Source organism: Camelina sativa, chromosome 7, assembly GCF_000633955.1.
Source record: "Camelina sativa cultivar DH55 chromosome 7, Cs, whole genome shotgun sequence".
Lineage (NCBI taxonomy): Eukaryota > Viridiplantae > Streptophyta > Magnoliopsida > Brassicales > Brassicaceae > Camelina > Camelina sativa.
In genome coordinates, this window is record NC_025691.1 from 4,554,573 (window position 1) to 4,564,555 (window position 9,983).

General features: G+C 37.6%; 3 protein-coding genes across 4 annotated transcripts in view; 1 reads left to right on the forward strand and 2 right to left on the reverse strand.

The window, feature by feature from the left end:
* LOC104700286 (acetolactate synthase small subunit 2, chloroplastic-like) overlaps window positions 1–3,254 on the reverse strand; it is a 6,252-nt gene extending 2,998 nt beyond the window's left edge. The window contains exons 1-8 of the mRNA XM_010415780.2: window positions 2,917–3,254; window positions 2,422–2,635; window positions 2,156–2,239; window positions 1,964–2,032; window positions 1,443–1,526; window positions 1,139–1,291; window positions 698–784; window positions 205–309 (exon numbers count right to left, since the gene is read on the reverse strand). Of these exons, the coding sequence (XP_010414082.1) occupies window positions 205–309; window positions 698–784; window positions 1,139–1,291; window positions 1,443–1,526; window positions 1,964–2,032; window positions 2,156–2,239; window positions 2,422–2,635; window positions 2,917–3,167 (1,047 nt within the window). The 5' untranslated portion in view covers window positions 3,168–3,254. The remainder of the gene's footprint in view (window positions 1–204; window positions 310–697; window positions 785–1,138; window positions 1,292–1,442; window positions 1,527–1,963; window positions 2,033–2,155; window positions 2,240–2,421; window positions 2,636–2,916) is intronic.
* LOC104700288 (serine/threonine-protein kinase HT1-like) lies at window positions 3,653–7,223 on the forward strand. 2 transcript variants are annotated; one of them, XM_010415783.2, is made up of 12 exons: window positions 3,654–4,235; window positions 4,322–4,396; window positions 4,506–4,610; window positions 4,701–4,786; window positions 5,088–5,208; window positions 5,311–5,390; window positions 5,479–5,541; window positions 5,644–5,765; window positions 6,049–6,134; window positions 6,377–6,501; window positions 6,642–6,773; window positions 6,953–7,223. In XM_010415783.2, exons 1-12 carry the CDS (start codon window positions 3,804–3,806, stop codon window positions 6,957–6,959), a joined length of 1,434 nt encoding a protein of 477 aa, XP_010414085.1. In that variant the 5' UTR covers window positions 3,654–3,803; the 3' UTR covers window positions 6,960–7,223. The 2 variants fall into 2 exon arrangements, with proteins under 2 accessions (XP_010414086.1, XP_010414085.1); XM_010415784.2 differs by lacking the exon at window positions 6,953–7,223 and having other exon boundaries at window positions 3,653–4,235; window positions 6,642–6,777.
* On the reverse strand, window positions 7,178–9,426 carry LOC104700287 (UDP-glycosyltransferase 74C1). The gene is made up of 3 exons (XM_010415782.2): window positions 9,040–9,426; window positions 8,200–8,560; window positions 7,178–8,109 (listed from the first exon to the last, which is right to left on the reverse strand). Exons 1-3 carry the CDS (start codon window positions 9,321–9,323, stop codon window positions 7,384–7,386), a joined length of 1,371 nt encoding a protein of 456 aa, XP_010414084.1. The 5' UTR covers window positions 9,324–9,426; the 3' UTR covers window positions 7,178–7,383.

The following is a 9,983-nucleotide window of genomic DNA, read 5'->3' on the forward strand; positions in this document are numbered from 1 at the left end:
CATGCACATCTACAAGTTTATTAAGTTGCTGCACCAATTTGCTGACCGATTCATCTGTTGCAGGAACAACTGTTGTAATGCGTGAAATGCCCTTGGTTTCAGCATGTCCTACAGCCAAGCTCTAAAGAAAAAGAAGATCTTTCAGTGAATCAGTAAAACCCAAGTACAATGTATGTGCGCGTGTAAGAGAGGTAAAGACTATGCCTGAATATTGTATCCCCTTCGAGCGAAAACACCAGTCACAATATTAAGAACTCCTGGAACATCATTCACAAGCAAAGATAGAGTATGCGACCGTAGTCCACTCGTCTGAAAGATCAGAAAAGTATAACAATGATAAATAAAACAATATAGCTTAAAGATAACCCGAACTCCTTCAAATTCTGCTATGTAAATAAATAAACAATCTCCACAACTATTGTACACACTCCATTGATGTATCATTAATGTAACTAAATCAAGCACACCTAACTATGTCTAACTTTAAATATAGGAAATCGTTAATCCATACTATTAACAGAATTGATTATCGAAAGTTGGAGTTCCAGACAGCCTGAATGAAAAATATAAGTGGAATTCTTGTAATTGAAACCACATTCTGATAACTGAATATTTCATATTACTATTTAGCAAATTCATGGAATGCATCACATGGCGGTTTCAACAGATTTGTATACATAGTAAAGAACTGTCTTACATCCTCATCAGAGAGAAGTCCCCAGTGTGCGTCGAGAACACGATGTACCATGTGGTCAGAAGGTGGCTCAACCGGATAAACATCTCCCTACAATTAAAGAGAAGATAAATTTTAGCAGTACGATTAGCAAACATTGGAAAACCTTCAGTGTAGCTTGAGCGAAAAAAACGAAAAGGGCATTAGAATTGCATGCTTCAAAAACTTTCTGCTCCACGAAAATCACAATAGTTTGTAGGTTTTTAACTATATGCAAGCATATTAACACTTGCAGACAATCAAAGATTGTACAATTCCCCGTTGCAGTGCCATTAAATCACAGGAAGCAACCACATAAAGGGGAGTAAAACGTCAAACCTATTAATATGCAACCAAGATCTTTGAAAGGACAGTGAGGAACTTTAAGCTGCGCTAAAGCAATCTTAGGAGGAGAGAAGCACATACCCCTGCTGTTGTTTCATTTTGAGGGGCCACGACTTCTTTTTTGCTACCTCGAAGAACACTAACAGGTGCTTGCTTCTTGAGATCTGGATAGGATGCTGCTGAAAACCGCCAAAATGGAGCAGTTGCACCCATCTTTTCCCTTCTTAGTGCTATCTGTTATGTAAAATCGTCATTCCAGTTTCCCTAAACTAGTGAAAGTCACTGAGATCTATGTCTTTATGCCCACTCAAAGATGTAACTAACACATAAATATAACATTAGAAGGGAAAAGGCATACAATCTAGTTATTCCAAAAATACACTACCTTTCCTGTCCGTACAATCTCTCTGATCTGAAACTTTTTCAAATTTCTTTCTACAGCAATCATTTTTCCAGGATCTCCAGTTACCTGCAAGATAGCTTAAAATTAGAGAACCCAAATATTTTATTCCATGTCCTCATGACCAAGGTAAAAACAACATTGAGCACTCCTACAAAAATTAGCGTAGGCAATACAATTCAGAATGCAGCAGATTATAAGCATAGTGTAATCAAAGGTAGCAACCAATTGAAGATCTTTCTATGTTATATTAAATTAACAGACAAACAGATAGCCTTAATACACACAAACTGAATGTACATCCCATAACAGAGTCTGCATGTGGATTATCACCAGTTTCAAAAGATAAAGAAAATCAATCCACTGGATAGAAATTTTCAAATGATACCCTAATTGAGATTTCTTATGTTTTCCAATGATTAGTAAGAGGTTCGAAAGATCAGACTAAAACCCATAGGCTATAGTTCGAAACGGATATCAAGAACAGGAACAGCATCAACAGATACCTCAATAGTCAATGCATGTTCCGCGATATCTACAACTTTAGCTCTGAATGTGTCAACTAGCCACATGATCTGTAAATTCATAAGATAGAAACTAGTCAAAATTGGAAAGAGAATAAACACCACCTCTGCACTAGATCACAAGCAACCAGCAAGTACAGTAAACTCTTATTTCCCATAGGCAAGGAAGACTACCTCTGCCCTGGATTCTGGATGTGCATTCACTTTTACAAGCATCAGTTCACGCTCCACTTGCGGCTCACTTGAGATATCTTCAACCTACTTGGCAAGACGAAGTTGATTCAGGGAATGGAAATGTAATCTTTCAAGACACATGATTGCATATGTTAAGCAGAAATCCAAAATTTTTGAATATAATCCTAAGATGAACAAGCAAATCGGCTAATACGTACTATCATGAAGTAGAAACTGAGAAGTGGGATCTAGAAAAAAAAAAAAACCTTTAGAACATTAACGAGCTTCTGGAGTTGCTCGATGACCTGCTGAAGTACCCTTTCAGTTCCACAAACAACAATAGTGAACAGAGCCTTGTCTCTGTTCAAACCAACAGCAAGACTCTCAATATTGTAACCTCTCCTCGCAAAGACTCCTGCAATCCTATTAATCATTCCGCTTTCATCTCCAACAAATACTGAAATTGTGTGCTTCCTCACCCTGCTTTACCATACAAAGAAAACATTAGTGATAGAACACCGTTCAGGACTTTGATTCTATTAAGCAAAGTCAAGTCCTCTCAACAACATCAATCAATTGAATAGTAAGCAAAGCTGAGAGTGAAAAAAAATTCAATTAATTCCAAACACAATTGCATGAAAATGTTATTTTTCAACAAATCAAAACTGAGATGCTTAAAATTACATATCAAACAGGAAACGGAATAATTACGAAATTAAAATAAAAATTAAAATTAAACTCAAGAGAAATAGTCATAGTACTTCGAATTTGGAGTCGAAGATGGAGCTTCGGGGAAAGAAGATGCATCAGAGATCTTCCCATCGACGCTTCTAACAATTCCATCCATTCTCTTACCCATTTCTTCGCCACGGTTCGAAGATTTACCTGACAGATACGAAACCTTCGAAGGGAACGACACACGCGTCGAGGATACGAGAGCAGGAGACGAATCGGAACATGCCGATCTCAAGCATCGAAGCGATGGTGAAGAACTCACAGAAATGGCCGCCATTGAATTGAATTGACGAAGCCCCCGAAGTTTGTTTTTTTTTGCTACTGAAGAAGACTGAAGACGACGAAAGGGAACGAAACGTTTACAAGATCGGTCAGAGCGTAGGTATATATAACCGGACCAAACCGGCCGGTTCGATTTACATATATACCTTTGAAAATTAATGGCCTCAAAAAGAAGAAAAGCCCAAAAGGCTTCAACTAGTTAAGGTCGACACGTCAGCTCCACATAAGAACCGAAAAGTCAAAAAGAAAATTCAGGACCTAATTGTAATAATGGGAAGTTAAAGCTAAAAATTCACAATTTTGCGAAAGATAGCGATAATTAATTTTATTTCTGGTAAAGTCACCGAAAAAAGTGGACGATCAAGAAGAGTCCAAATTAACGCGGGACATGGGGGAAACAATGATTGAAAGCAAAAGTCAAATCAAAAGTCAATAAGTCGCCAATAATATCTTCTCTTCTTCTTCACCCGTCATTAAAAAAAATTAAAACCCTTCTCGCGGATCTCAAACATAATCCCCACAAATTCAATTTTTCTCGAGGAAACAAAAAAAAAATGTGATTATCCATACAATCGAATTTTTACAGAAGAAGACGAAAGAAGGAGGAGGAGGAGGAAGAAGAAGAGAAATCATGGCGAATCTCGCAGGGCAGTTAAAACGAGGAATCTCGAGACAATTCTCAACAGGATCGCTTCGTCGTACGCTAAGTCGTCAATTCACGCGTCAAACTTCACACGATCCTCGTAAAAACAATATGAGATTCAGTTTCGGTAGACAATCGTCTCTAGATCCGATTCGACGGAGTAGTCCTGAAGATTCTAACCGTCCGCAGCTCGCTGTACCTGATAATCTCGACGCCACTATGCAGCTTTTGTTTGTGGCTTGTAGAGGTGATGTTGAAGGTGTTCAGGATCTGCTTGATGAAGGGATTGATGTTAATAGTATTGATCTTGATGGTCGTACTGCTCTTCATATCGCTGCTTGTGAAGGTCATATTGACGTTGTCAAGCTTCTTCTTACAAGGAGAGCTAACATCGATGCTCGTGATCGTTGGGGAAGCACGGTAATGTGACGCGACTTGAATCGTTTTCTCGTTTTTTGGTTAGCTTTTGGTTTTTGAAATTTGGGGGTTTGTGTTGTTGTGGATAGGCAGCTGCTGATGCTAAGTATTATGGTAACATGGATATTTTCAACATTTTGAAAGCTCGTGGAGCTAAAGTTCCGGTACGTGTAGCTCTATTCTTTTTTTCTCATGGATTTGTGAGCTCTGTTCTTTTTCATATCTTCAATGTGCTTACTTATAGTTGCATTTTTTTTCTTTTCTTGGTTTTAGAAAGCCAAAAGGACACCGATGGCTGTGGCGAATCCTCGTGAAGTTCCTGAATACGAGTTAAATCCGCAGGAACTTCAAGTTCGTAAAGCTGATGGTATCTCAAAGGCAAGAGCTTTCTTTATGCTTCCCTTTATCGTAATGATGTCTTTAGTTTTTCCATTTAGTGCTTTTTTAACAAAGTACTATATATTGCAGGGAATATATCAAGTGGCTAAATGGAATGGAACTAAGGTATCTGTGAAGATACTTGATAAAGATCTTTACAAGGATCATGAAACTATGTATGTTTACTCTTCTCTTCAATAATTAAGTATCTCTCTAAGTTAGCTAACAAGTCAATAGGTCGAAATGGAGCTTGTTATTGATCATTGAAAGCATTTTTTAGGTTCATAGCCATAATGATATGAGCTGTAAGGTTTTTTAATCATAGTTCCTATATAATCCTCTATCTTGGATTTGTGCGTTTCCGGTGATGTTTTCTGTAATTCACTTCATTCTGTCTGTGTTTTTTTCCTGTTTGCCTTTCATGTATTACGTTTGTTCTGTAATTTTATTCGTCTGAGTTTTATTGTTTACACACAGAAATGCGTTCAAACACGAACTTACTTTATTCGAGAAGGTTCGTCATCCTAATGTTGTGCAATTTGTTGGAGCTGTTACTCAAAACGTCCCCATGATGATTGTGTCTGAATACCATCCTAAAGTAAGCTTCTCACTCTTTTTATATTCCTGACAAGGTTTTTCTCTCATTAAGCAATTTTTGGATTCTAGGAAATAATTTTGTCGGCTTGGTGGTAACTTGCAGGGTGACTTGGGGAGCTATCTTCAAAAGAAAGGTCGTCTTTCTCCAGCCAAAGTTCTAAGATTTGCACTTGATATGGCCAGGCATGTGCCATTTCTTTTCTACAAGATTGTATTTACATTATAACCGCACTTTTTTAATCTTCTGAACAAATCATTTGACTCTTCTCAGGGGAATGAATTATCTTCACGAGTGTAAACCAGAACCAGTAATCCACTGTGATCTAAAACCCAAGTAAGATAACTAAATAAAGAAGTATTTGGACGTTTAAGTTTTATGAGAACGTATTTTTGGACCCACGTTATCTAATTTTTACAACTTCTTGTAAGGTGCCAGAAATATTATGCTCGATAATGGAGGACATCTGAAGGTGGCAGGGTTTGGGTTGATAAGTTTTGCAAAGTTACCATCTGATAAATCCAGAATCCTTAATCACTCGGCCCATATAGATCCTTCAAGTAAGTTCTAAATGCTTAATTCCTTCTGGCTACCCAAACGAAGTGTCCATATCTGGTCTGTAAATTTAAAATCCCGACCCACCTTCTCGCATTTGGGACTCTCAACTGAGTTCTAGCACAGAATTGTGGGCATAGGACGTAGATCAAACATCTATATTTCTGAGAAACTTTGATACAACTATTAAGTATAGAAACGGTTACTACTTTTTGAAAACACTCATAAGAAAATTTGATTTCCATGAGGCAATGGTTTAATCAGATGATATTTGTATATTGTTTGCAGATTACTGTATGGCACCTGAGGTTTACAAAGATGAAATATTTGACAGGAGTGTGGATTCTTACTCTTTTGGTGTCGTATTATATGAGGTAGGTGCCTTATGGATTCATACTTTTTGATGTCGTCTTATATGAGGTACCTATTAGTTATCCTGATGGTCAAACATGCGTGCTAATAACTCCTCTGCGTTTCATGACTTCTGTATCTAGTCAGAGTTTAATACACTCACAGTTCTATATGATCTCTAAAAGTATTTACTCTGATTCTCAACTATTCTGTAACAAATCTCATTGCAGCAATCTTTTAATAAGTTTATCATATCATTTTTCAGATGATTGAAGGAGTACAACCTTTCCATCCTAAGCCCCCGGAGGAGGCAGTAAAGCTAATGTGTTTGGAAGGAAGACGACCTTCATTTAAGGCCAAGTCAAAAAATTGCCCCCAAGAGTTGAGAGAGTAAGTGTACTAATCTTTATCAACTCTATAATAACACAACTTGTTTTTACACTTAGGTAAAGTAACATCATTTGCTTGGTCCTTGATCCTTTCTTTATCCAACCTACTGCAACTCATTGGTTCAATTATTATTTAAACAGATTGATTGAGGAATGCTGGGATGCGGAAACTTTTGTTAGGCCAACATTTTCTGAGATCATAGTTCGATTGGACATGATCTTTGTACACTGCTCAAAACAGGGATGGTGGAAAGATACATTCAAGTTCCCTTGGTAAAAAAAAAAAAAGCTTTCTCTTAACAGCTCCTAATTATCATTATGTTTTTGCATTTCTAGTTTCACCATAGCTAAGCCGGATTCTTCTAAAATCGTGATTTTTTCGTATCCACTATAGAGCCTAGCTCTTACATATACCATGACTTTGTTTCTCAATCAAATGGATTATTTCTCAGGAGATAATACAAAATACCAGGAGAGGTTTGACTCAGAAACATGAGGAACATAGCAATTCAAGAGTGTTTACTAAAACAATTGGTACAAAGCATACAAAAAGAAAAACAGCCCTCTCAGATTTGTCAGTCTCATTGTGTAACAATGTATAATGTATACCGCGGAAAGTACTTCATCGAGCTATTAGACTTCTCTAATGCCACAGAACTGAGCGTTTTGAGATAAAATGTACAATATTTTTTATATTAAGTAGCAAGAAAGCTCTTTATTCTAGTTATGTCTTAAAAACAAAGATCTCTTCTTCTTAACAGGAATCACATATGGATTTGTTTGCACAGGACAACCAACGTAGACAACACTCAGAATTTAACAGAAAAAGACGTCGTTATTAGTTAATCAACTAACAAACTGACGAAATCTCAGTTTCAAATTATTAACCACAAAGAGCGACAAACTCATCAATGTTCTTGTCGGAACTACCTCCTTCCGAGATAGCTTCACGAGCCAACACCTTAAGCTTCTCAGCATTTTTCCTCATCTCTTTCCCTCTCTCTCCTTCCATGACCTCAACAATGCATCTACCAATCTCTTCCTTACTTAAAAACCCTTCTCCATCGGCCTTCACTCTAACCCCAATCTTCCACACATCCTCTATAAACTTAGCATTTGTGGGCTGATCCGTCCACTGAGGCATTCCCACCATTGGAACCCCTAAGCACAGTGCCTCTAATGTCGAGTTCCATCCGCAATGTGACACGAAACACCCGATCGATTCATGTGCTAAAACCTCTAGCTGAGGAAACCACTTAGCTACAAGTCCATAGTCTTTCTCCTCCGCCTCTTCGATAAAACCAGAGGGTAGTTTGCTTCTCTCGGATTCTCTAACGGACCACAAGAAGTGATATCCAGTTTTTTTTATAGCCATTGCGGTTTCCTTCATCTGTTTATCGCTCAAAGCCACCAATGTCCCAAAAGCCACGTAAACCACCGACTTCGCCGGCCTGTTCCCCAACCAATTCAAAACAGACTCATCTGGCTCTGTCTTAGAGTTCTGTAGTTCGTAATCTTTGTCTTCTAGCAACCGGTTATCCAAGTACTTCGACGGAACCACCGGTCCAATGTTCTTCACCGGCCACTGATCATTCATCCATTTCACTACCTGTGAAGAAAGAACAAATTCAAAGAAGTTCCATTCCACCTTCTCAAACACAAGTACATGACCAAAACAATATCTAAATCATAACCTTACCTTAGGTTCAAGTTGATCAAAAGTGTTGCAGAGAATGCAGTCAGCTCGCCGTAAATTAGAGAATTGCCTAACCACAAATTCATGTAAAAGAGGGTACGACCCTTTTTCGCAGGCAAACGAAGGCAGATCATCTTGGCTTAACAATGGGAAACCTGGAAACGAAGCAAGGATCGGGTTCTCATGTCTATCAACGGGAACATCGTAGGTGCCTTCGTTGATGTGGTAGTAAACAAGACTAGCCAACCATGGTTGAGTGAAATAGGCCACAACGTATAGACCTAAGTCCTTGGCTACGTCCAATGCAAAGGGCATGAATGGATCATAGATCAAAGCTTTTGGAGGATTGGCCGACAACTTCGCACTGCATATACAAAATATATATACATATAAGAGTAGATTTATAACGTTTTCGCATGTAATGTCATCAAAAAGTCAAGAAACTGAAATTAATAGTACTAACAATAAGTTAATTTTTGTTTTCTTGTTTTTTACGAGGGTATTGCATTATGTCTAAAGTATTTCAAATCCACTAAAAAAAGCTTATGAACGTTGTAAATTGTAACTGTGGCTGAATTACTTGATATATATAATCACTCTAAAGAGAGTTAAGTCTTTTGTTTATACGCAAAAGAAGAAAGAAATAACTACTTAACTAGGGACATATATATGTCATATTATATTGGATTCTACCAAAAAAAATGTCATATTATATTGGAATTTTTTTTATTTTTTTTCAGTCGCTTTCCCTTTCCCCAAACGGGGACATCGTTTAAAAGGTTACATTGAACATGAAAAAGAGATGTAACAAGCGAAAATATTGGAAATTTAACTTATGTTTACCTAGAGATGAAATCATTGAGGCTACGAGAAGTAGAGTTGTTGAAACGGTCAAGATCTACGAACTTGGCGTGAGGGTGTTCATGTGGAAAGAAACCGTCGTGGATGGTGTGGACGGTAATGGAATAATCGTCGGAGGTGTAAGGTTCACGGTGGTCTTTGGAGGCAATGATGAGTGTGATGGTGAGGCCTTGTTTGGATAAGCGTTTAGCGAGTTGGATCATTGGGTTAATGTGGCCTTGTAATGGATATGGAAAAAACAGTACGTGACCCTTTGCTTCACTCATTCTTTTTTTTTTCGTAAATTTGTTCGGACCAAAGAAACAATATAAGTGGTTTGATATATTCTAATTTATGTGTCTCCGATGTAAGTTAAGTGGGTATAGAGTGTTATATATAGATATGTCTGGTTATTTACGATGTTGGATTAACTTTTTTCAGGATACAGTACTTGCCTATTCTCCTTTTTTTGTTTTTCTTCTGGTTTTAACTCAATTGAGGCTAAAATTTGAAGGGATGAGCAATCTTCAAGTTTCACGACGATTAAAAAAGTAGTGATGGTGAAAGAAGATTGTTACCAATGCATATAATAAACGTGGTGGTGGTGGTGGGTAGATAAAGCCCTGAAGGGAGGAGGTTAGGTGGGTGCGTGGGTCCGCTGATATGTATTTTATTTTCATTATTTTCTCTCTTTAGAATTTAGTTGGACTTCAAAAAGAGTTATGGATGAACTTTTTTTTATTTTTGTCGTCTAACAGAATCAAAAGTCTGAAAAAATATACAACAAAAAGAAAACACAGCCTGGTCAATCGATTTTCCAAGTGAAACAGGTAACAAAAGATAAACAAATCAAGCAAACCAGTCAGCAATTTCCATCTTCACTGTCTTTTCTTACTTGATCTTGTAGCCATAAGGACCTCCCAGTGAGAAGTATGACTGAATCCTCC

Bases quoted from the DNA above. Each gene is read 5' to 3' on its own strand.
- LOC104700287 (XM_010415782.2), bottom strand. From the start codon at position 9,323: ATGAGTGAAGCAAAGGGTCACGTACTGTTTTTTCCATATCCATTACAA. The intron at 8,561-9,039 runs GTAAACATAAGT...TTGTATATGCAG, and splicing joins CTCAATGATTTCATCTCTAG to TGCGAAGTTGTCGGCCAATC. The intron at 8,110-8,199 runs GTAAGGTTATGA...CTTTCTTCACAG, and splicing joins TTGATCAACTTGAACCTAAG to GTAGTGAAATGGATGAATGA.
- LOC104700288 (XM_010415783.2), top strand. From the start codon at position 3,804: ATGGCGAATCTCGCAGGGCAGTTAAAACGAGGAATCTCGAGACAATTC. The intron at 5,391-5,478 runs GCATGTGCCATT...GACTCTTCTCAG, and splicing joins TTTGCACTTGATATGGCCAG to GGGAATGAATTATCTTCACG. The intron at 5,542-5,643 runs GTAAGATAACTA...GTAAGGTGCCAG, and splicing joins CACTGTGATCTAAAACCCAA to AAATATTATGCTCGATAATG.